The sequence below is a fragment of the Suricata suricatta genome, chromosome 8 (assembly GCF_006229205.1).
Source record: "Suricata suricatta isolate VVHF042 chromosome 8, meerkat_22Aug2017_6uvM2_HiC, whole genome shotgun sequence".
NCBI lineage: Eukaryota > Metazoa > Chordata > Mammalia > Carnivora > Herpestidae > Suricata > Suricata suricatta.
Genome location: NC_043707.1, coordinates 128,625,484 through 128,650,230, shown reverse-complemented (window position 1 = coordinate 128,650,230; position 24,747 = coordinate 128,625,484). Strand labels below are relative to the sequence as shown.

The window sequence follows — 24,747 nt, the reverse complement described above, 5'->3', positions numbered from 1 at the left end:
TCATCTCACAGTGGTAGGGGCTGCTCTGCAGGCTTCAGGAAGGCCCCACATTTGCTTCTGGGCCACCTCTAAGTGGACCAGACATCTGGATGTGGAAGGGGACTCGGCGGCGTGCCTGCGTGTTGGTTCATGGAGCGTCCATCCTCCAGATCTCTTGGAACCGTTCAACTGGGGCTCTCAGCATGGGGCCAGGTGCCTGGTGTTGCATAAATACATCTCTAATGAGACGGCTGTGCGGGGGGGACACCAGTCATCACGTACTGTCACGGGCGTCTGTGGGGACGTTGCCAGTTATTGCATGGATCTGGGCATGTAGGAGGAGACTCATTCATTCCCCCTCTCATTCATTCATTCATTCATTCATTCATTCGACAAACATATGGTGAGCTCTTCCCCTGGGCCCAGCCCTCTCCTGGGCACTGGGAATAAAGCAATGAGCAAAACAGATTTAAAAAAAAAACCCATCATCCTTCTGGAGCAAAAATATTGCTCCTCCAAACTATTCAAACCAGAAGGCTGGAAGGAGGGTCACGGAGGAAGCAGGGTCCGTGTAGTCCCTTGACGTCAGCCTTGTACAGCTCGGTCTCCTGATAGTGTGTTGTGAATACAGGTGACGGAATCTGATTGGTGAACACAGTGGGGGAAGGGAAAGAGGACCTAAGTGTGGAGCCAGGGTGAAGAGAAGGGGGTGCTGGGGCCCCTGGGTGGCTCAGGCAGTTAAGCGTCCAGCTTCAGCTCAGGCCATGATCTCACAGTTCATGGGTTCGAGCCCCACATCAGGCTCTTTGCTGACAGCTAGCTCAGAGCCTGGAGCCTGCTTCCGATTCTGTATCTCCCTCTCTCTCTCTGACCCTCTCCTGCTTGCACCATCTTTCTCTGTCTCTCAAAAATGAATTTTAAGAAAGCATAAAAATTTAAAAAAAAAGAGAAGGAGTGCAAAGAGGTGGGTCCAGAGGCTGGGGGTGGGGGGAGGGACAGGCTGGGCTCTGGTTAGGGCTCCAGGCATCCCACACTGTGGTCTGTCAAGAATCTGATAACCCAGACGCCATGGAGATGGCGGGAGCACAGAGAAGGACGCTGATGTGGCCGGCTTGCCCCTGGGCCGGGCTCATCTTGGGCTGTCTTCTCCCCACCAAGGCCGTGCGTGAAGAACGTTGGCGTCTGGGGGCCGCGGGGGACTGGGAGTTAGGCGGTCTCGTCCGGCGCCTCCGTTTCCATTCTGATCATAGGTAAGAAGTAGCACGGCTCTCTCTCTCCTCAGACCAGAGTGGGTTTTGTTTGTTGGCCGTTTTGCTGTTTTTCTCTGAATTTCTGTGGAACGGTGGCTCTCCAAGCACGGCCCCCACCGGCGGCATCGGCGCCCCCGGAAACTGAGTGGAAAGGTATCTTCCTGGCTCCGGCGGTTGCATCAGAAACTCCCAGAAGTCTGTGTTCCAGCAAGCCCCCAGGGGGTTCTGATGCCCCGAGCTTGGGAGCGGCTGGTTTCGAAGGTGCTGAGGGAGGGTGGCGGCTTGATTTCCTTGAAAATGTATTTGGTGACTTTCGGGGGCCCACCAGGGGGAATGGAGGCTTGCCCACTTAGCATCTGAGAAAGTCAACGCCCCTTCCTGAGCGTTGAACCCACGAGAGGGCACAACGCAGGTCGGGCTCAGGCGCACAGGATGCCCTGGGTAAACCGGGACCCCCGTGTTCCTTCTCTTCGCTGCTTGACAGCAATGAGCCAATAAGAGGAAAGCAAGTGCTGGTCACCTTTGAGAAATCAGCCTCGGGGACCCTGAGATCAAGAGAATCACAGCATCTTGGAATCACGACCCAAGAAGGCGAGGATGTGGTTCTGCCCCTTTGTTTACAGGTGAAGAGACAGAGGCCACATGGACCTGGCCCACATCCAGCCTGGGCATGTCACTGCCACCCTCCTCCCCACACCGGCCCTCTTCTGACCACCCAGCCTGCCTCCTTCCCCTCTTCGGTCCCGCCCTGAGTTATCCTGTGCAGAGACTCACAGCGAGCAGTCCCCAGCGAGCCCCTGACTGTTTTCTGCAAATAGGTCTCGAAGCCAGATTCTGTGTCTTTATCGGCCGCAGCTGGCTCAGAACCTGCACGTGCCCAACACCTATGTGTGAAGTGGACGGATTAACATCTGGAGGCGGGAGCCTGGGCAGGGAGAGAGGGCAGCAGGCGCCCGGGGGACCCCCTGCTCTCGGTGGGTGCCTCCCATCAGCCCGCCATCGCCCGGCACCGGGACCTGAGTCCAGGCCGGTGTCCGACTCAGGACCAAGTTTTCCAGGGTTGGGGCATCTGCCTGACATACTACGTAACAGTAATTAAGAAATAAGCCGCCTTGCCCGGCTTCACGGCGATCATTTGGCTAAGTAACTACCATGGTCCAGTGCTTCAAAAATCACCATTAGAGTACGCTCCTTATGGCCATAAAATTTCTCGTTTTCTGCCTTTCATCAGCCTCCCCCTGCAATCTTCGCCTTGCTTTATTTATACATTCGTCCTCAAACAATGGCAATAAACTCTTTCCCAGAGTGTTGCAAATCAGAAATTTGTCCACATTTTTCCACCACCTTCCACTGTGGACCTGCTCTGCCTGGGAACGGCCCAGCCAGGCCAGCTGGAGAGGCCGGGCTGTCGCAGATTGATGGGGGCATGACAGGACGAGGTTGCTGGGGAGGGAGGGCGGGGAGGGGCAGCCCAGAACGCGCCCGCTGTGAAAGGCCTCTGGCTGCCCAGCCACCAGCCCAGCCTGAGACACAAGAGGCCCAGGACTGGCCTAGGGAGGAGAGGGGAAGGAAGGGGAGGGGAGGGATAAACCTTCCCTGCTCCCTTGCCCCGAGAGAAGGGCCTGGGGACTACTGAGAAGCAGAATATGAGGGACATGAAATCTGTCCTTCCCTGCCCCCACAAGGGTGTCCTATAGCCCCCACTTGTACCCAACTTAGAATCCCAGTCTTGTCTGGACCTCGCCCCTACCCCCATGGATTGATCGTTATTTATCCAGCAAGAGGCATTTATTGAAAGCCCTGCTGTGTGCCAGCAACTATATTAAGCTCTGGAAGCATGAAGTAGTGAATAAATCAGAAGAGTCTAAGCCCCTTTCTCAAGGTTGTTCTTAAAGGTCCAGGAGAACCTCTGGTTTTTAGGGATGGGGAAAATGGTGCTCAGAGAGGGCTTTAGACTCGCCAGAGGTCACACAGCAAGTTGGAGGCGAAGCCAGGAACAAATTTCAGGACTCCAATCCAACGCCCCTGGTCTCTCCAGCCAGCCCACAGCCTCCCTGGGGAGCTGACGCTGGCCAAGGTGATGGCTGCCATCTGGCCAGGGCACTGGGTGCCTGTAGCCAGGGGGGAGGTCACTTGTGCGTGAATATTTGCATTTGATCCTGGAATTCCTGGAGGAGTCCTGACTTGCGTTTCCAGCGACCCCGCTCTTCCTTCATATTTGTGCTCTAGGCTCTCTCTCTAAAAGCAGGCCTCTGGGATGTCTGGTTTCCGTGGCGAACATTCATTGCTGTAGGTGTTGTCAGGATGGGCCCGTAGGGCACCCAGTAGGTGATTAATAAACACCCGTCGGGCCCATGCTCCTCTGTGCTCCTGGATGTGCAACTGAACACTGGGTTTTAGAAGTTTCTGGGAGGCCTGCTCAAAGAAGAGGGGAGGTGTGAGAAGTCAGGAGTTGGATGGATAGAAATGACTCTGCAGAGTCCTGAGAGAGAGCCTGTGACTCTGGGGAGGTGAGTCACGAGTCCTGATTGCGTCTGGGATGACAAGTCACGTGCTTTCTTTGTTTGACCGATGGCTGCAGTTCCTCCCAAAGACTGTCAGTAAGAACATTCTAGAAAAATTTTAAAAAACATTCTAGAATGATGGGGAGTCTGGGAGGCTCAGTCTGTTGAGCATCTGACTCTTGATTTTGGCTCAGGTCATCATCTCACAGGTTTATGGGTTGAGCCCCGCATCAGGGTCTGTGCTATCAGCTTGGGATTCTCTCTCTCCCTCTCTCTCTCTGCGCCCCGCTAAGTAAAGAACATTCTAGAACCATAGAGCTGTTACCCGGGGCAGGATATCACTCAGTTATAACAGAGAAATAGGGTTTCTACCCTCAAGATACTCCGAGCCTGTCGGTGAAGGCACAGTCTCTCTGAGGGTGTCCTTGGTTTGATGGGGGGGATTCCCAGCCGTCACCCTCAAGATGTTCAGAGAAACCTCTTCCAAGCCCTTTGACAAGGTGTATTTGGTAAACATGCAGTAAGAGGTAATGGTTGGGCTCTAGCAGGAGTCGATGCCAAGTGCCAGGAGGGTGGTGCGGGCAGCAGACACCACAGGGATTCGGGGAGAGCTGACGGGGTGTGGCGGCCACGGAGGGAGCTTCGTGGTCCAGGTGGACTCCGGGTGCGGCTTTGCAGGATGGGGGGACTAGGAAGTAGCTCAGAGCATCATCCCCGTACGTGAAGTAGGCACGAAGGTCTGGAAGGTGCCCACAGGGCAAGGCGAGCCTGGGTCAGTGCAGGGACCCCAGATGCCAGGCTCCGGTGGGCCTCTGGGGCCGGCTGCCTGTGTTTAGCTGTCACTGTGCCACGGAGCTAGTTTACCCCTTGGAGCCTCAGTTTCCTCACCTGGAAGACGGGGCTGATCATGGCCCTGGCTCTGTGATTCACTGCGGTGAAGGCACATAGTGTCCCCAGAACACAGCAGACACTTGTAGGGTAAGTCTCCTGTGTCCTCCACACCCGGTCCTGCTGCAGAAGACTTTGTGTGGCCCCAGAGCCCCGTCTTCAGGGCCCAGCAAGCCCCAGGTTGAAGCCCTTCCTCACGGCTGAGTCTGGAGGCGGGAGGGAGTGGGTTGGGTGGATGAAGGGGGACAGGGGCCGGGGGTCCTGAGCCATTTTCCATCTCTGCCTCCTTTGATGACTTTGCAACTGCCTGCAGCCCCTCTCTGCCTCCCAGTGTTCCAGCAGTGAGGAGGGGCGAGGGGTGGTGGGGAGAGCAGGCTGGGCAGGCGGGCGGCTTGACTTCTCAGGCATATGGCCCTTTCACAGCGGCTTTCTTTGTGGGGCGCCGACGGGTGGCCCGCCTGCCTTTTCCTAGCCGCCGCCCCAGCTGCCGTTTCCTCTTCACTGACCTTGGGGCCTCGAGCGGGCCTCCCAGGCTTCCTGGCCCTCCGCGCCTGCCAACCCTGCACCCTCTTCTCTGCGGGGGGCCATCTGCATCTGGGACAGCCTCCCCTGGGGAAAGGGGGTACGGGTGGTCCGTGGGCGTGCTGCGGGGTGTGCAGAGCGCTCGTCGTGGGAGAACAAGGAAGGAATGACAAAGGGGCCCCCATTCATTCATTCATTCATTCATTCCCTTGTTCATACGTGCATCCCTTCCTTGCCTTTGTGTTCTGGGCCAGGCAAATGTGCGTGCCTCTGGAGGGTGCAGAGGCAGATGACGTCCTCGTGGGGTGCAGACGCCTCATGGTGTGCAGCTCATGTACCTTAAGCGCTTACTGTATACCTGGCACTATCATAAACCCTTGTCTTGGGGTGATTCATGTCACCCTCGTGCACGACGCCTCTGTTACTACTTTCCTCATTTTACAGGTAAGGAAACTGTGGCCCAGAGGCGGGGGCGTGACCTTCCTGAGAGTGTGGGGCACAGGCCGTGGTCACTGGGTCAGAGGAATCGTGGTGTGTTTTGAGGCCCCCACATGGGCAGCCACGCCAGCAGCCCGAGGAGCAGAGGGGCACGGAGTTCTTATTCCCAGGCTGGATGGGGAAATGGAGGGGGGATGCGACATGCTCAGGGCCACACAGCAGGTCAGGGCACAAGTCTGGAGGGCCACCCCCACCCCCTGTGCCAGGATCTCCGAACGAGAGGAGAGACCGGCCCTGGAGGTACGGCTCTCAACCAGGCGCCTCTGAACCCCAGCACTGTTGCATTTTAGCAAAGAAGAGGGTGAGGCTCAGACGTTCTGCAGCACGCCTGCCACCTGTAGCTTGTTGGAGGCAGATCCCGAACACAAGCTCCGGTCCATCCAGCCCCACGGCGTCTCTCCCTGCCACTGGCCAGTGGCTGCCCGTGGCTGCGTGGGCCACACTCTATGAGATGGAACCTAGTTGGGGCCTGGGGGGCTCAGTCGGTTAAACACCTGACTTCGGTTCAGGTCATGATCTCACAGTTTGTGAGTCTGAGCCCCGCGTCAGGCTCTGTGCTGACACCTCAGAGCCTGGAGCCTGCTTCGGATTCTGTGTCTTCCTCTCTCTCTCTGCCCCTCCCCCACTCATGCTATGCCTCTCTCTCTCTCTCTCTCTCTCTCTCTCTCTCTCAAAAATGAATAAGCATTAAAAAAGAAAGAAAGAAAGATGGGACCCAGTTGGTGGGCTTCCTTGAAGGTGCTGATCTAGTGAGTTCTGCGCTCTGCTCAGCACCCAGCCTTGCTCTTCCTGGCCTTTCCTGAGGCTGGTGAGTAAATGACAGAAATAGCCCCACAAAGAAGTTAGAGGAAAACTGATTATTTTCAGGATTGTCTTCAAGTCCCAGGAAGAGTGTTAAAGGGGTTGGTGAGCTGAGACCCTCCTAAGTATCTTAAAATGTCCTGTCTTCTCCCCTCCCCTGCTCCATGCTGCTGTCCCCTTCCAGAACTCCGTGTTGGCTGCATATGATGCCAACGGGTTAAAGAGGCTGAGTTGGAAGGACCCTGGTGACATCTTTAGTTTCAACCTCTTGCCTCGGCAGGGACACCTTAGTTTCGAACTCTCTGCACCCAGATGGTCGCAGCCATCTACAAAGCCTCCCTTCTCTCCCACACGTGACTTGTGCTTGGTTCACGGTTCGGTGCAGAAAGAGCTCTGGTTCCATCATGAGAAAATGGGCTCCAAATTCTGGTAGCACAACTACACAGTACCATTTCAAACAGTACTACTTCCTTCTTCCTTGATACACCCCTTCCTGGTAGGGATGTATAAAGAGTGCCCTCTAGTGCCTGAGAACAGTAGCAGTAACAGGCCTTTAGCAGAGAGGCCATGATCAGAGAGCTGGGCCCATGGCATGGGAGGTGTGCAGAGAGAGGAAGAGGGTGTGAGTGGGGAGTGCCAGGCTGCCTTCGGTCTGGACACCTGGGCAGGTAGCAGTGCTGTATGGGCACCTAGGGGAAGTCCCAGCCCGCATGGTGGACCAGTGGGGCTCACTCCCAGGGAGCTTTCACATGGGTTCCGAGCCCTGCCTCTCCGCCCACCGTGGTTGCCCAGCCCCTGCGTGCGGCCAGCCTCCCTTGGCCGTTCCCAGCCTTCCCCCCCGCCCCCGCGCCATGCAGGTTACAGCTGAGCAGCTCTGTGGAGCTGCCGGGAGGGCTCCCACCATGGCCCCAGCTAGCCCGGCCCCCAGCTGAGCTGTAAATGACTTTTCCATTTTCCGAGGCCTGCGCCCAGGCCTGTTTGGTATTCAGGGACACCGGGCCCACACTCAGCGGCTCTCGGCTCTGCCCGAATTACTTGATTAAAACGCATATCAACTATTATGTGATTCGTTTCTCTGCCGCAGCTCGAGCCGGGCCTATGTTAAACTGTAATAGAGGCTGGCTTTGGAGGCAGCTGGGGGGGAGTGAAGGAACAGGGGTGGGAGGGCGTCTGTGGGTCGCGGTGGGGGGTGGGGGAGCGGAGAGAAGGACCCCCAAACCTCAAGGCCGCTGCTGTCCTCCTCGAATCTAGGGTGACGGGGACCTGCAGACGGTCAGCTCCCTCCTGCCTTCTGAGAAAGTCGGTAGGTCCAAGGATTGTGTCCATCTCATTTCGTGTCTTTTCCGCTGGCAGAAGAGAGCGCAGGGGGTGTTTGGGGGCGGGGCTGGTGTTCGTGCTCAGAAATGGATTTCTCCATCATCTGGGAGTTCCCTGTTGCAAAGCTGGCTCTCACTGGGCTCTGAGTCCTGAGTCCTGGGTTTTCTGCCCAGCCTCACTGCCCCAGGACTCCACTGAACATCTGTAAAATGGACTGGTACTGCCTGCTTGGCCCCCCCACGGTTCCTGGGAGAGTCTACAGTGAGACAGCGACAGAGCCCATACACTGTAGGGTCAGTGCACATGCGCAGGGTGGCGGCGGCTGCCGTGTGTCAGAGCGCAGAGGGAACTTTGTAGTTGTACTGCCCAGCCCTGTTCATCTAAGACGCCTTTATTGAGCACCTGTGGTGTCCCAGGCATAATCTCTGCTCCATTCAGGGATTTCCCAGTCAAGTCAGACCGAGAGACCCTTAAACAGGCAGGTGTGGTGTCCCCTGATGAACCTTGAGGGCCCGAGAATGGGCGTAGAGACCAGCGTGGACGTTCTCAGGGAGCCGGGGGAGGCCACCCATGAACCAGGTTGTGCCAGATGAGCAGGTGTGAGCCCACTAGAAGGGGGCAGGGCGTCCCAAGTAGAGAAAGCTCATTGTCAAAGTCAAAGGCATGGAGGCGTGAGACGGCCTGGCTTGGTCATTTAAGGGTGCCAGGAGCTGGCCAGGGAGCCTTGTGGAGTGACGGGGTGGGTCTGAGCACATGGGCAGGGCTGAGAGTGACATTGCGGAGGCCTCCTCAGCCACAGTGAGAGCCACCAGGCTTGGAAAGAGAGGCAGAGGCTGAGGAAGAGGCCATAAGAGATGCTCCTGGTGATTTTTCTACCAAGTTTATCAGCCTCTCCCCGGCTGGACTCTGTCTGCCCTGAGCAGACCTCACACACCGCATGGCTCCTGTCACCCTTCCTGTCCCTTGTTCATTCTGTTCTCAGGGCGCTTGGAGGTTCTTTCCAGTCCTGTCGCTGTCCTGTGTCCTGTGCCTGTCCGGGCCCCAAATCCTACGGAAGCAGTGTTTCCTCCACCAGACTGGGAAATTCCCAGAGTAGGGATGATGCCTCCTCCATCAGACCAGGAGCTTCCTAAGACACAAGCTCTTTTTCTCCTCGTAAGATTGGGAGGTGGGGCTGTTTCTTCCTTGCTCCGTGTTGGACCCCCCACGTCCCTGAGCAGAAGCCAGGAACCCGGAGAGAAGGTCTCTGCCCTGGGGCTATCCCCGCACCTGCACCAGCTCTGTCCCACCCCCCTGGGACCTTTCCATCCAGCTGTGTGTGGGCAGAGGACAGGGGCTGCTGTGGCCACCCCTGATCCGGCCTGTGTTTAATGAACATGTCTCACGTCCACTCTGCCCACGTGGCCCCTCCCCGTGCCCCTCTGGGTTATGCAGTGCATTCTAGGATTGAACCCCTGGGATTGAGTGTCTTTGGCTCTGAGCCCCAGATGTGCTGAGGGGGCCGCCCCCGGATGCCCGCTGTGCCACCACAGGCTCCTCTCAGGGATGGGAGCCTGGGCAGCTGGGAAAGGAGAGAGGAGGGGGTTAGATCTGACCCCAGGTGTCTGCTTTTAGGAATGAGGTAGGCACTGGTCCCCTTGTCATGTGGCGTCACAGCCAGAGGCAGCCTGGCAGTGACCAATAAAAAGCAGGACGACTGCCCAGTGGCCAAGATAGCAGGATGGAGGGGAGGGGACCTGGGACAGAGGGGCATTGCCCAAGTCTGGGTGAGGTCCCAGCTGTGGATGGAGCCCCAGGACAACACTGCCCGTCACGTGCTTTACTGTGCCAGGCTTTCGTACATGCTCTTCCCACGGCCTGGAATGCCTGTCCCTTCACCTAACGTCTAAGTGGCCATATCAGGTGTTGGGGGGTGGAGGAGGAGGCTGCCCCTTGGGGGCGAGGCCTACACCTATTTGGAGAGCAGACATTTAAAGCAGCCGAGGAAGCACAGAGGCGGTGACAGGAGAGGGAGGTGCGGGCGTGCACACTTCCCGAGAGACTCCAGGCGGTCATGTCGCTTCTCGGGACTCAGTTTCTCCCCTCTGTAGCGTGCTCACATGATCTCTAAGGCACTTCCTGCTTGACTCAGACCGAGCGCCTTGAGTGCAGTGTCCCCGGCCTGGGGGCCGCCCCTTGCAGGTGCTCTGCTGTTGCTCCAGTGAGTGCTCCCAGGAATTCCAAAGGTGGGATGCGAGGGATGGGGGAGGGAGCACTGAAGGCAAAAGAGGCAAGAGAGAGAAAGCAGGAGTGGGAGGTAGGTCACCTGTGATGGCCTGCTTCCTCTTTCCCTCTCCCTTCCTTGGTTTCCACTTCTCCTCCATGCCCCCGAGAGTCCCCTAGGGGCTGCAGAGGGGGCAGCCTCAGAGTCCTGGCCAGGCCACTCCTTGCTAACATTCCCTCTGCTGGACCAAGGCAGGTAAGAGGCACAGGACTGATGGGGTCGGGAAGCCAGTTCAGTCCCAAGGGTGTCTTCAGATCTGAGACCAAGGAGCTTGATCAAGCCCTTCCTGCAACCTTGCTAGCCTGGACCTAGGAGAGGCAGATTGTGGGCCTGGTAGCCCCATCCAGGGATGAGAAGCAAGCTGGCCCCAGCCTCCTAGGCTCTCTCTGCACAGGAAACAAAGGCTTTCATCCATCGCCAGGCTCCAGGGTGGAAGTGGGGGCTATCGGCTAGGGGCCATGGCAACAACCAAGGTCATCAGGTAAGGTCTCCTTTTAAGCCCAGAAGGTTACTGAGAGATCCTGAAACAACCCAGGAAGGGCCTGTGTGTAGAAGTCATATGGTGTAAATGCTTCATGTTATAAATGGGGAAACTCAGGGCACCCGGGTGGCTTGGTCTGTTGGGCATCTGACTCTGGCTCAGGTCATGATCTCATGGTTCATGGGTTTGAGCCCTGCACTGAGCTCTGTGCTGACAGCCCAGAGCCTGGAGCCTTCTTCAGATTCTGTGTCTCCCTCCCTCTCTGCCCCTTCCCTGCTCTCAGTCCGCCTCTCCCTCTCTTTCTCAAAATAAATAACCATTAAAAAAACTTTTTTTTTAAATAAATGGGGAAACTGTGGACCAAGGAAGGAAGGTAGCCTTCTGAGGGTCAGGGTTCTGGGCATATAGGGATAGAGCCAAGTACAGAATCTAAGCTTTCTGACTGCCAGCCCTAAGCACATGCGTTTGCTCTCTGTCTCCCTCCTTCCCTTGCTTCTGGCCTTCCTCCTTAGTTTTTGCAATATTTTCCTCAAATAGCATTGCTGTTTAAATGGTCATCATTTTTAAAACACTAACTATAAACAAGTGTAAAGAAAATAAACCCTGAGGGTTAACATTTGTTCATCTTCTGAGTATAGTGATCCAGAATGTGTCACAAGTGCTTTTTCCAAGAGTGGGATTGATCTTTGCACCACCTTTTCCTTAAAGTCAGGCGTATGGAGGTATAGGTAGTGCCCAGCCCAAGTCCCCCATTTTGGAGAATATTGTTCTAGGAATTTCAGCAAAGGTATTTCATCATGAAACTACCCTGTGTCTTAGGTTATAGACATCCTTCCATGCCAGTGGAACTAACCTAAATATCCAACTATAGGGGACTAAACAAATTAGTGGTGCTGGGGCGCCTGGGCAGCTCAGTCGGCTAAGCGTCCGACTTCAGCTCAGGTCATGATCTTGCGGTTTGTGCGTTCGAGCCCTGCGTCGGGCTCTGTGCTGACCGCTCAGAGCCTGGAGCCTGCTTCAGATTCTGTGTCTCCCCCTTTCTCTGCACCTCCCCTGCTCACGCCCTGTCTCTGTCTCTCAATAATAAATAAAAACGTTAAAAAAAAAATCAGTTGTGCTGTAATGTGTTTAACCAATCCCCTCGGGCTGGGCATGGAGGTTGCTTCTCACCCTTCGCTGTGATGAACGGTGCTCTGGGGAACATCCTTCTCCTGGTACGCAGGAAGGGTGAGGGTCAGCGCAGCAGTGGTCCGAGGGTGGGCACAAAGCACTCCCACATCTCACTGGGCACTCACCCCCCCTTCCCTCCCGCCTGCCCGCAGGGAACCGGCTGGACGAGGGCTCGGACGTGGAGTCGGAACCTGACCTCCCTCTCAAGCGCAAGCAGCGCCGGAGCCGCACCACCTTCACGGCTGAGCAGCTGGAGGAGCTGGAGAAGGCGTTCGAGAGGACCCACTACCCGGACATCTACACCCGCGAGGAGCTGGCGCAGAGGACCAAGCTGACCGAGGCGCGCGTCCAGGTGAGGCCGGCGCCATGGGCATTTACAGCATCTTGAAGGGACAGGGATGGAGAAGGTGGAAGAGGCTGGGGCCCCAGGGTTTCAGGGGCCCCGCGGGGTTCTGTGGCAGGTGCTTTAATGCCGCTGGCACTGGAGGCAAAGTGGGCAGCGAGGGTTGGGTGACTATCTGAGCAGGTGGCAGGCAGCCCCAGGAGGCCAGGAGCTGCAGTGAGGCCCTGCTGGAAGGCACTCCTCCCTTCAGGAATGAGCCAGAGGAGAGGGCTCCGGAAGCGTAGAAGTCTCCAAACCTCCGATGAGGAGGAGGAAGTGATTAGGAGGAAGTTTTCGGAAAGGCCTGGCTTCCTAAGACAGGTAATGAGTTTCCCGTCACAGGAAGCATGTGAGCACACCGGGCAGGCTTGTTCCTGGTGGGTTAGAAGCATCAGAGGAAGGACAGGCAGACCTCGGTCGCTCCCATCTGTGCCTTCACGTGTGCGGTTCCTCCCCTGCAGGGCTGGCAGAAGGGAGGGTGGAGAAAGAGCAGAGCCCGCCTGGCCTGGCCAGCAGCAGCAGCGGAGGGAATGGCCTCCTCTGCCCGGGTGGGGGAGGCAGCGAGAGAGGGTCGTGATGGCTGGCTCCTGCGGGAGTCCATCCGAGGCCTGTCTTCCCCAGAAAGGGGGCAACGGAGCAGGCGCATCTGCGGGAGGGGCCACCTCGATGTGCTCGCTGGGCACTGCCAGCCGGGAACCAGCCTTTGCTAGGCGCCCACCTTGCTCCAGCCTTCTCACACATGGCCGGATGGAACGTCAGGCCACCTCCAGGCAGGCCACAGGTGCAGGAGAAACAGGCTCAGAGGAGTGGCAGAGCTCCGCTGGAGCTGAGCTGGGCCGGAACGAGGGCCTGGCAGATACTAAGGCCCAAGTTCTTTCCGTGCGGAAGGCGGAAGCTGCCTCAGGCCTGGGACTTGAAAGCAGTGGGGCAAGAGGTAGAAGAAACTGGCACTTACACGCTCCAGGAACCCCACGCACCTCCCTCAGCCCTCCCCGCCCCCACGGCTGGAGTGGGGGGTCCTTGGCTGCCTTTGAGAGAGACCCCAAGGGGGAGACCCCAAGGGGAAGGGGGCAGGCGGCGGCAGCCAGCTCATCTCATTCTCTCCCCTCCTCTCCAGGGGGATATCTGAGCCTGCCCTGGGCTCCGCCCGCCCCCCCTGCTCTGATCGTCCCCTGCAGCTGTTCTTCTGGGCACATTCCTGGGGGCTTTCTCATTCCCAAGTCTGGCGGCCCTGGCAGCTTCCCACCACCTTGAAGCCTGACCGCTCCTTGTAAAATTTCCTGGCTGTCAGGGCAGTGCTTTTATTGGCCCAGGGGACCCAGAAACAGGTGTCACTCAAGGTCCAAGGAGGGAGGGGGGGGCTGGGAACAAGGGGGAGCAGCCAGAGCTCAGCAAACCCACAGTGAGGGGCTCAGGGCAGACCTCCTGCACGTGCTGACCCACATTCCGTGGGCTCCCCCAGGGCAGGGGGGGCTCCCCCAGGGCAGGGAGTCTCCCCAGTGTTCGCCTGAGAACTTAGCATGATTCAGGCAGAGGAGGGATCAATATATGTTGGGTTTTTTAAAAAATGACCAAAGGCTGACCAAAAATGTCAAGACCAGAATGGTAGAACATGTGGCCTGGAGAAGAGATTTGGAGGAGGGGGCTGCTGGAAGCGGCCCCGGAGGGTGGGACCAGGGCCAGTAGGGGACAGTCCCAAGTCCCATAGGAAGGTCTGTAGGGACTGGGAACCACAGGCCTGGGCTTCCCTTGGTCTCTGTAGTACTTTCAATAGATCTGTTTCCTTTCCGGAGACTTAATGTCCCATCTATAAGTAAAGGAATGGAACTAAATGGTCACTAAGCCTCCTTAAAGGTCTAGAATCCTTACTTATTTTTTAAAGCTTCTTTTGATGTTTTATTAATTTTTGAGGGGGAGAGAGAGAGAGAGAGAGAGAGAGTGAGCACAAATGGGGGAGAAGCAGAGACAGAGGGAGACACAAATTCCGAAGCGGGCTCCAGGCTCTGAGCTGTCAGCATAGAGCCCGACGCGGGGCTTGAACTCGCGAACCATGAGATCATGACCTGAGCTGAAGTCGGGCACTTAACCAATTGAATCACCCAGGTGCCCCTAGGGCCCTTACTTATTGACAATCAGAACTGCCTTTTGAGGTGATGAGATCCCCATCACTGGAAGTCTGTAAGCCAAAGTACAGTGCGCCATCAATCAGAAACCCTAGTTCTTTCGTGGACAGTAGGGTGGAGACCTCAAAGCGTCCTGAGTGCTGCTCAGACTCATGGATTTGAGGTCTCAGGTCTCCATTTGAAGAGTCTATGATTCTGGGATCTCGAAGTCCTGAGGCCTCTCATCTCAGTGGCCCGGGGAGAAGGTGGGGTGGTTCCGAGTGGGCTCAGAGCCAGATGCCAAGGTGTGAATTCCAGCTCCATCACTTACACCTGCAGCCTCAGTTTCCTTATCTGCAAAGTGGAGGTGACCGCAATAGCCTGCCTTGTTCTAAGGATTAAATGCTTAACCTGTACAAAACCACACACTCCAAGTTAGGAAGGAAAGTTGGGTACATTCTTATTAAAACTCCACCTGTTCTTTCCGATTCTGGCCGCCTTGGAAGCTCCCAGTTCATTCAGCTGGCACGCACTTATTGAGCACCGACTGTGTGCCGGATGCCATCGTGGGCCCAGGGAGTCAGCAGACAGTAACCGCTGCCGTCACGGAGCTGATACTTGAATGAACCAGGAGACAGGTCAAGGTGTCAGGCGAGGCTCCAGTGACTCAGATGCGTTACCGCCCTCTGGCCCTGCTCCAGCCCTGCTTTTGAACCCTACAGGGTGTTACCTGGCATCCCTGGTGTCTGGGGGGCGACTCTGTGTCGCCGTTGGCAGAAAGCCACCAGGAAGGGTGGGAGAGGGGGTGTGGGGAAGGAGGGCACATGCCTGGGGGCCAGTACCTTTCCCTGGAGGAGTCTTCACTTCTAAATAACGAGGAGTCAACTCTGACCTTGTGCACATCTTCCTCGGAGACGAATGAATCCACTGTGTCCCAAGTGCCAAGGCCTCTGAGCCCGTGTATCTCCCCCAGACACAGAAGCCCCCCTGCACAGAATCCCATTCTAGAAGCCCCAGAGGGACTCATCGCGAATTAACACCTTGCACTGCGTCTTTTCCTAACAGCGGATCACATGTACATGACCCTTCCCAGGTGCCGGGCACGATTAGCATACTTACCGAGGTCACCCATCCCATGATCTCAGCCGGCAGGTGTGATCAGTCTCTCCATTTCCGGCTGAGAAACCCTAGCTTTCACTGAGGGAAGAAATGTCCTAAAGGTGCAGTTAATCAGCGGCAGTGCCGGGGCTTGAACTCAGGTCTGCCCGTCATGTCTGTTTCGTCCACGCTCCGTTGAGAGAAGGGTGGATGGAGTATTCGGCCCCGTAAACAGCCACGTCCTGGGGCACGGTGCTCCCAGTGCTGGGTGTTGTGGGAAGGACCAAACATGGATAATAAAACTCAGCATCTGATCAGGGACTTCAGTGCAGGGGCAGGGGGCACGGGGCTTGCAGCCCCCATGCCCCGCTCTGTGAACAGGCAACTTGCACTGGGTGCCAGCCAAGGGCTCCTTCAGCCCAGCCATCAGTCACCAACAGAATAATAGTTGTAGGGGTCCTTCGAAGCACTTGGCCTGTGTTAACTCATTTGAGGTCCAGAAACCACGGGAGGGGGATGCCCTTATTAGGCACAAAGAACCACGGGCACAGAGGGAGAATGGAATTTGCCCATCTTAGCTAAGCCTTAGAGGCAGGATGCAAGCCCATACGATCAGACTCCAAGTATCCCATGACGCTTTGTGAGAGGGGAGGTGCCTGCTGGGGATGGAGACATCCCCGGGGGAAAGCAGGACAGTAGAAGAAGAGGTGAGATAATTGAGAGCATAGGGCATGTCTTCTCCTCCAGGAAGTCCTCCTGGATTCTGAGAGGTGAAGTTGGGAGCCCCTCTTCGGACCTCTTCATAGCACCTGTATGTCCCCTGACCTCACTGGGCTGGGAAGCGGTGGCTCCCTGCCTTGTCTGCTGTGTGCCCGGGCAGAGGGCAGCTTGAGGGCCAGGACCATCCCGTCCATCTCTCTGTCCTGCATATCTCGCTTGGCACAGAGCACAGTCCCAGTAAATGTTTGCAATGAGAAGGAGAGAAGGAAGGAGGGAGGGAAAGAGAAGGAAAGGATGGGAAAGGATGGAAGGGGGAAGAACTTTTCCAACTTCCTTTAATATCCTTTTTTTTTAAGTTTTTAATGTTTATTAAAGAGAGAGACAGAGAGACAGAGACAGACAGAGAGAGAGAGAGAGAGAGAGAGCACGAGTGGGGGAGGGCCAGAGAGAGAGGGAGAATCTGAAGCAGACTCCGGGCTCCCAGATGTCAGCACAGAGCCCAACGCAAGGCTTGAACCCACCAACTGTGAGATCATGACCTGAGCCGATGTCGGATGCTCAACCGACTGAGCCGCCCAGGCGCCCCTCTTTAGTATTCTTTATCCGAGGGAAGTATGACCACAGGCAGCTGCGCATGCCAGACGAGAGCGGCGTGCACACGCCTCAGTCATTCATTCTCCGTCCGACCAGCTTCAGGGTTTTGCCACATCTGCATGTTGTCTGCATCACTATTTGCTTTTCAAATAAATTCAATAATTTTATTTTATTTTTAAAATGACTATTTAGTTATTTTTGAGAGACAGACAGCTTGAGTGGAGGAGGGACAGAGAGACACAGAATCCGAAGCAGGCTCCAGGCTCTGAGCTGTCAGCACAGAGCCTGATGTGGGGCTCGAGCCCACGAACCGTGAGATCATGACCTGAGCTGAAGTCGGATGCTCAACCGACAGAGCCACCTAGGCACCCCCAAATGAATATATTTTTAAATGAAAGTGTCTGTCACTGTCACAGAAGGCAGGCGGCTGGAGACACTAGGGAAGATTGAACCACACTGAGGGGGTCCTGCCGGAAACACCCCCCGTAGAAGCTCTTCTCTGCGTGCTCAGAGGGAAGTTTAGCACGTGTGTTAGCGAGGCACTGAGGACGCCTTAGCACCAACGCCAGACCTGGTCTTCCGCACACCCAGAAGGCCCAGAGGAGATGTGGGCTGGCTCAGGGTGACTTAATGTCTGTGTCACTGCTATCTGGGATGTCCCTCCCTCGAGGAAGGAGGAAACATTGAATGGAAACAAAAATGTGCCCCACGCCCTCTCCCAGAGGCTGGGGGGATGGGGGGGCAGGAGACGCTGCCTGTTCCCCACCAGCTCAGAAGCCCCTCGGTCGGTCAGGACGCCCCCAGGGAAGCCCTCCATGCCCTGGGGAAGTGGGGAGAAGCCGCGACCTTAACTTCACTCCTGACCCAGTGAGCACTCCTCAGAGCCGGCTGCTCTCTTCATCCCGCTCGGAAAGCTAAACGTAGCTTCTCTCCTCCAGAAGGATCTGGAAGACGAAAGACACCAGGAGCACACCTGCAGCCCTCCACCCAACTGATAGGTTAGGGGAGGGTCTTACGTGATCCTGTGGGGAGGGGAGATTGGGGTCTTCGCCCCCCCCCCGCCCCCCCCGCAGGAGGGGCTCCGATCTGAGCTTTGAAGCACCGGCTGGGGCCATCTCTGCGTTCCCTGTTCATCCCTTCATCCATTCATTCATTCATTCATTCACTCACTCAGCAAGTGTTCCGTGAGCACCTAGGGAGGTATAAGTGAGCAAGGAATGCATGGCGTCAGCCCTTGGGGCCTGGGGCCAGCGGGGGAGACAAAGAAATATAGCCAAGACACAAACACATAGAATAATCTCATGTATGCGGAAACTCACAAGGAAGCTGGAGGCCTCCAGAGAGGAGGCAGGACCTGCCTGAACTTGCCTTCGGTGCAGTGATTAGGGAATCCGAGAGGAGGCGGCGGCAGATCCAGGAGCTGGCAGCAGGAAGCGTGTCCGGGTTAGAGGAACAGCATATGCAAAACCCAGATGCGGAAAAGAGCCCCTCCAAAGCAGCCCTGCTCTCCCGCATTCATCCTCCTCCTTTTCCGGACCAGAACCCGTTGCAAAATCCAGACTAGACTAGTGAGTTCTCAAAAGTCACACTGATTTAAGTTTGAACCTCAGATTCGTTACAGCTAGCTGGGTGGCCTTGGGCAAGTTCTTTGATCTCTGTGAGCCTTGGTTTCCCCTTCTGTGAAGTGGGAATAAAACACATCTCATGGGTCTACGGATGGACAGATGTGAAGCGCTAGCAGAGGGCTTGGAGCCGAGGGAGACTCGAAGGTGTTAGGTTATTTTTCCACGGATGCTTTATAACCCCCGTGTCTGTGTGAGGTGGGCTTTCCTGGTCACGGGGGCTCATGCTGGCTAAGCCTCCGACCCCGGACAGAGAACGAGCTCTCACATCTGCGGATGGGTCTCATTCAGGCGGCTTGCAGAAGTGTGGCTTCCTCTTGGGGGGCTTCCTGGAGGAGGAGGCAGTGAACCTGTGTTAGGACAAGGATGGTGGCCCACTGACCAGCTGCAGTGGAAAGCACATCGCTCCAAGGGTCACCCAGACCCGGCTGTGTCTCCGGCCCACACTGTTATGTGGCCAAGTCACTCCCTCCCTCTGCATCTCAGTTTGCTCATCTGTAAAATGGGGATAACAATAATGATCCCTTCACTGGGTGGTGGCGAGGATGCGGTGGCTTTCACACCCGTGGAAGCGCGCCGCGCTCTGTCCCTGCGGGAAGGTGGGGGTCCCCCCGACGGAGGAGGACACGGGCTGGACATAGGGTGAGGGCTCAGGGACCAGCTGCAGCCGTGTCTCCTCTCTCCCGCCAGGAGCCAGGCTGAGGGACCTCCTTTCTCTGCTCTCCACCCCCAGGTCTGGTTCAGTAATCGCCGCGCCCGTTGGCGGAAGCAGGCCGGAGCCAACCAGCTGGCAGCGTTCAACCACCTTCTGCCCGGGGGCTTCCCGCCCACTGGCATGCCCGCGCTGCCCCCCTACCAGCTGCCGGAGTCCACCTACCCCACCACCACCATCTCCCAGGGTGAGTGTGCCTGCTCATCCCAGCCCTCCCCCAGCCCCTCCCCCAGCCCCTCCCCCCATCGCTTAGAAGGAATCAGAGGGGCTATGTATTCATTTGATGTTTATTTATTTTGGAGAACAAGCACAAGTGGGGGAGGGATAAGCGGGGGAGGGACAGAGAGAGAGGGAGACACAGGCTCCGAAGCAGGCTCCAGGGTCTAAGCTGTCTGCACAGAGCCCAACAGGTGGCTCGAACTCACCAACCGTGAGATCATGACCTGAGCCGAAATCGGACACTTAACCGACTGAGCCCCCCAGGCGCCCCAAGGGCTATTTTGTTTTAAATGACCATCTGCGTGTTTGCACATGGACAGACTATTAACACAAGACAAACAAGGTCATGCCTTTGACCTTCGTGGTTCCGCCAGCAGGCCACACAGTGTCCAGGTGGCGCTAACAAGGTAGTCCTTCCTGCACACCCTCAGAACAGAGCTTCTCACACTGCAAAGTCACACAACTCTCCTGCCGTCTTGTTAAAATGCAGGAGTGACAGACAAGGCTAGCATCCACCCCTGCACCCTTTCCTCATTCTGTCCTCCCCTTCTCTCTCTTCTCCCCGCTGCCTTGGTGCACGTTGGGAACCCCACTACCTGCCATCTGACTCCTGACAGTCCCTGGGGCTCCCTGTTACAGGGACGGGAGGCTGGAATAATGGAGACCAAGGAGACAGGCAGGGGGGTCCTTGTGTGATTCTTTTTTCTTCTCCCTGTAATTCTTGATGAAAAATCAACAATGATTGTCCCACCCTCCGGAAAGCTGTGTGGAGGGGCCCTGACAGAGCCCCACGGCAGCCCCAGGATGGAAGGAGAGAAATGGCAGCTCGGACCCTGGCCCCACCCCTCACTGGCCTTTGTCACCTTGCACGAGTGCCCCGACCCCTCCAAGCCTCAGTTTCCTCACCTGTAAAATGGGGATCCTATTCTCACTTCACACCCTCGGACAATTATTTGCAAAAGCACCTGGCAAGCAGTGGGTCCCCACAAAATGCTACCCGGACAGGCCTGGGTAGGTTGAGAGAATCCCCAGCGAGGTCTGACTTTCAGTCCAGAAGACATTTATAGAGCACCTACTGTGTGCCTATCACCGAGCCACGTGGCTGGTGCAGATGCCTTGAGCTTATCTGGAACGTTGGTTAGCTGTCTGTCGAGCCTTGGCTAGTCCCTAGCGCCCTGTCCAGAAGCCAGCTTGTCCCCTCCTGAGTAGCCAGGGGAGGTCCCCTCCGCCCGCTGGACAGAGATGAGGAGGAAGAGGCTCGGGGCTTTGCCTTCCTCGCGGACGGTTCCTCCCCTGCCCGAGGATGCCCATCACCCGGGCGGGGGCCGCTTGCTCAGGCCCTCTGTTGGATCTCTCCACAGATGGGGGCAGCACGGTGCACCGGCCCCAGCCCCTCCCGCCGTCCACCATGCACCAGGGCGGGCTGGCCGCCGCGGCCGCGGCCGCTGACACCGGCTCTGCCTACGGAGCCCGCCACGGCTTCTCCAGCTACTCAGACAGCTTCATGAACCCGGCGGCCTCCTCCAACCACATGAACCCCGTCAGCAACGGCCTGTCTCCCCAGGTAGGTGGCCTCCGCAGCCTGGTCCCTGCAAAGCCACGGCTCTGAGGCGCCTCGAGAGAGGGTTAGGTGGGACACGGGGATGTCCCTTCCAACCCCAGCTGGTCAGGACCCGGATCCTTTGCCCGGGAGTTTATCTTCAAGCCACAGGCCTGGGTGACCCAGAAAGTGATCAAGAAAGGGCTTCCCTGCTCCTGGCCAGAAACAATCACATGTTGCCTTAGAGACCCCTCCCCGAGCTTATGACTCTGGCCCTTCGCCCACCTCATGGCTGTTTGGGTCATTAAAGTCAGGCATTTTTAGACAGCATGTGGGTGGGAGCTTTGTACCAATTTCCTGGGATGCTGAGTGTGGTTTGGATTTGTTCTAGAACTAGGAGTCGTTCCTGGATTCCATCCTGTGCTCCATCTCTTGCCTTTCCCAAAAAGTGACCATTGATTGAGAGGCAGGACCCTATCCTATTGGAAGAGAGAAATGCAACTGGGGTTCTAGATTGGAAATTCGGCTCTCATTGGGTTTTGGAGTGCCTTCGCTCACGTGTGATTGGTTGCTGGTTGAGTCACTCATTGCTGGGGCTGTTAGAAGCCCCGGGGTGGGGTGGGGGGGGGTGGCTGTGATCAAGTGCAGAAGACATTGCTGAGGCTGATGGTGGCGGCTGGCGGTTTGGGGAGCGGGACGCAGGGACCCTGGCAGTCCTGGTGGCTTGGAGGAGCTGATGGGTTCCCTTCGGTAGCTGCAGCCGGCTCTAGAATATCCACAGAGGAAAGGATGAAATCCAAGGCTGGTTTTATCCTGCCTCTCGCCTTCTGAATGTGGCACATGCTTTTCTGAAAAGCTCTGGTTCTGGAGGAGAGGTGGAAGCTTGGAGAGGGGGAATCCCAGCGCCGCTGCTCAGGGCATCGGGGAAGTTAGCGTTTCTGAGCCTCAGTTTCCCCCCATTGAACTAAAGAGTGATTAAACCAGGTATTGCTAATCTCCTTTTAAGAGGGTGTTCTCTGTGTTCTGCCCGCTAAGTGGCCAAAACCTTAGCACAGAGCCTGGCACAACGCAGGGCCAAATAACCATTATTCCTCTTGTCGACCCCTCCCCACCACAATTGCCAGGACGATATAATTAGTATGAGAACCCTGTTACTTGGAGAGAAAAGGGGGCCAGCGGGAAGGACCACTACAGCCCCCAGGCCGTATCTGTCTAGCTTCCTGCCGCTGTCAATAAAACTTTATTGGAACATAGTCATGCCCATTTATTTACATGTTTATGGCTGCTCTGGGGCTTTATCACCAGAGCTGAGAAGTTTCAAAACAGACCACATGGCCCATAAAGTGAAAAATATTTGCTACCTGGCCCTTATAGAGAAAAAAAATTGCCAACCCCTGGTCTTAAACCTTCCCAAGAATGTTAATTTTCTGCAGGGGTTGGGTCCGTCCCTGTGTGCCTCTATTAGTGAGTGTGGTGGAGAGCTAACTGCATGTTTAGTCTCCTCATTTATCTATGGGTGAGATCCCTTCCCCTCTCTATGCCTCGATTTGCCCCATCCATGAAATGGGGATGATACTAAGCATCTATCTTGTAGGGTGGTTGAGGATGGAATGAGTGGCCGTGCATAAAGCCCTCAGCCCACATCTGGGGCAGAGCTGAGTGAGCCACTGCGTACAGAGCTCCTAACAGTGACGCACCAAGTCCTCTTGGGGTCCCCATTATGGGGCTGGGGTGATGCACCTGCAGACCTGAGTGTTCTCCCAGTGGAACCTCGTTGGCCTCTTTGGGGTTCAAGGCCATGACTTCCATGTCATTAGTACGGAGGGACAGAGTGGCTGAGCTGACCATCCAGAGTCCAGAGACAGACAGGACCCCCGAGCTGGCCGGGCGACCCTGGCTGCAGAGACCAGAGGTATCCACACCTGAGGACGCCGTCCAGGCCTCGCTCGCTCGCGGCAGGGCACAGGCTAGAGGAGCGTCACGTGGAAATCTGAAGAGGGACGTGGAGGCTCGGTGGGCCAGCCGTCTCACTATCCACGCCAGCCGGGCCAGGGCCGAGTGTCCGGTGCCCCCGGCTCACTGACCGCTGCTCCTCGCAGCCCCTGGGCTGCAGTTTCTCCCCAAAGCCACGGTTTTGTCACAGGGCAGAGGAGAGACAGGCAGATGAGGGGCGCTTGGCTTCTGGAGCACGATTCGGCAATGAGATGGATAAAGAGTCAGGATGTTTCGGGCGTGGTTCAGGACCGGAGACAAGCCTCAGGAAGGGAGGGAAGGCGGGGCAGGGGGGGGGCGGGAACCTGCAGCCTTTTCTGTAGAGCAGCCAGTAGCCCCACCTCCTCCCTGCAGGGTGGGACCCTCGCCTCTCCTCCCAGAGACCCTCGGGGGCTTCCCTCCACTCTTCAGGTGGAAGGGCTCTGAGGACGTGATGGATTGGGCCGACTCCGGAGATGCGCCCAGAGGTTCCCACCAAAGGTGTGAAGACGGATGGCGGGTCTGACAGGGGCAGAGGGGACTGGGAGGTGAACAGCTGCTGGCAGGGGCGAGGGGGCCGTGCGCAGGGTGGACACGGGGGCAGGCTGAGCGTGCTTCTGTCCGTGTGAACTGCCAGGGTTAGGCTTTGAACGCTTTCTGCAGAAGGGGGCAGCAAGGGGGTCTTTCTGGGTCTGTACCGAAGCTCCTGATACTTGTGACTTCACGGATGCTTCCTCCGCCCTCTGGGCAGGCCAGTTGCACACTTCCGTGGTCTCAGGGGGGTGGGGGGTGCGTTCTCCCCCAGGACAGCCCTGCTTCCCGGGTCCTGCCTCCCCACCAGCAGGGATGTTCCCCGGAGCTCCGCTGGGCTGGGCTCTGTCTGGGCTGGGGCCGTCACCCCTCACCCGAGACCACAGGTCCGCACAACGGTCACCTCCATAGCTTTGGCCCCTGTTCTTACAAAAGTCCAGGGAGATTATTACATTGGGCAGGTGGTGGTGAAGTTGGGGCTCTGCTGAGCACCTGCTCATCACACCAGCCAGTTTGCTGCTGGCTGGAGATGCGCCCGTCCCAGGGCCTGACCCGGGTCCTTGTCCCAGTCCATCCCAGGAAGTGGGGGTTGTCAAGCCTCAAAGACTCCTCGGAGAGACTGCCTAGCAGAATCCCCGGAAACGGAAACGGAAATGCCATCCATTCAGCTCTGCGCTCAACCCTGGCTCTCAGGGACTGTGTGCCCTTACGGAGGTGACAGTATAACAGGACAGACAGTAACGCATAATCAAACGGCAGGGAGTGCGGCATATCTGATATCGCCGTTGACAAGGACGGCTACACTTTTGAGTCCCTGTGACTCAGACTCTGTCCTGAGAGTTTCCTGTATGGTAAGTACTTGGTGGCAAAGCCAGGCTTCGGCTCTGATCTCTAGAGCCCGAGAACATAACTACCCCTACCCTCTGCCTCGGAGAGGCCCATGCACTCTTTTTTTTTTTTTTTTTTTTTTTGAGATTGGCCCAAATCTTCAAATCAGCAAGAGGAAATCATGTCCCCTTCAGCTCGGTGGAGGGGAAATCTCAGTCAGCCCACGTCCTGGATGAGAAAACTGAGGCCAGCATCTCAGGTTAGGGGTCAGCGGGCAGAACTGAGTCACAGAGGTACAGGCCTTCGGAGAGACAATAATGAGCCCAGCCCCGCCACTACCTGCAAAGCCCAACTTGACGAGATCAGGGGCCCAGCTCTTGGCATGCGGACATCCCCAATGTGGTGACAGGGTCCCCCGAAGAGGTACAAGGAAAACAGTACAGTTGATGCTCCGACCGTGTGAGGATTCGGGGTGCCGGGCCCCCAACATGGTTGCAAATTCACATATAACTTTTGACTCCCCCCATAACTTTACTAACAGCCTCCTCACTGTGGACCCGAAGCCTTACTGAGATCATAAACAGTCCGTTAACACGTGTTTTATATGTTCTGTTTCTTTTACACCGTATTCTTATGAGAAAATGCACTAGAGAACAGGAATAGTTACGGAGAAAAGCATACAGAAGGGAAAATGCGTTTGCAGTGCTGCGCTGTATTTATTGAAAATTCCCTGGACAAGTGGGCCCATGCCGTTC

The 24,747-nt window shown here is 56.6% G+C and overlaps 1 protein-coding gene across 2 annotated transcripts in view; it reads left to right on the top strand.

Annotated features, from left to right (window-relative positions):
- PAX7 (paired box 7) overlaps positions 1-24,747 on the top strand; it is a 93,716-nt gene that overhangs the window by 38,189 nt on the left and 30,780 nt on the right. For both annotated transcript variants that reach the window (XM_029949000.1, XM_029948999.1), the window contains exons 5-7: positions 11,826-12,025; positions 18,925-19,090; positions 20,484-20,686. In XM_029949000.1, the coding sequence (XP_029804860.1) occupies positions 11,826-12,025; positions 18,925-19,090; positions 20,484-20,686 (569 nt within the window). The remainder of the gene's footprint in view (positions 1-11,825; positions 12,026-18,924; positions 19,091-20,483; positions 20,687-24,747) is intronic.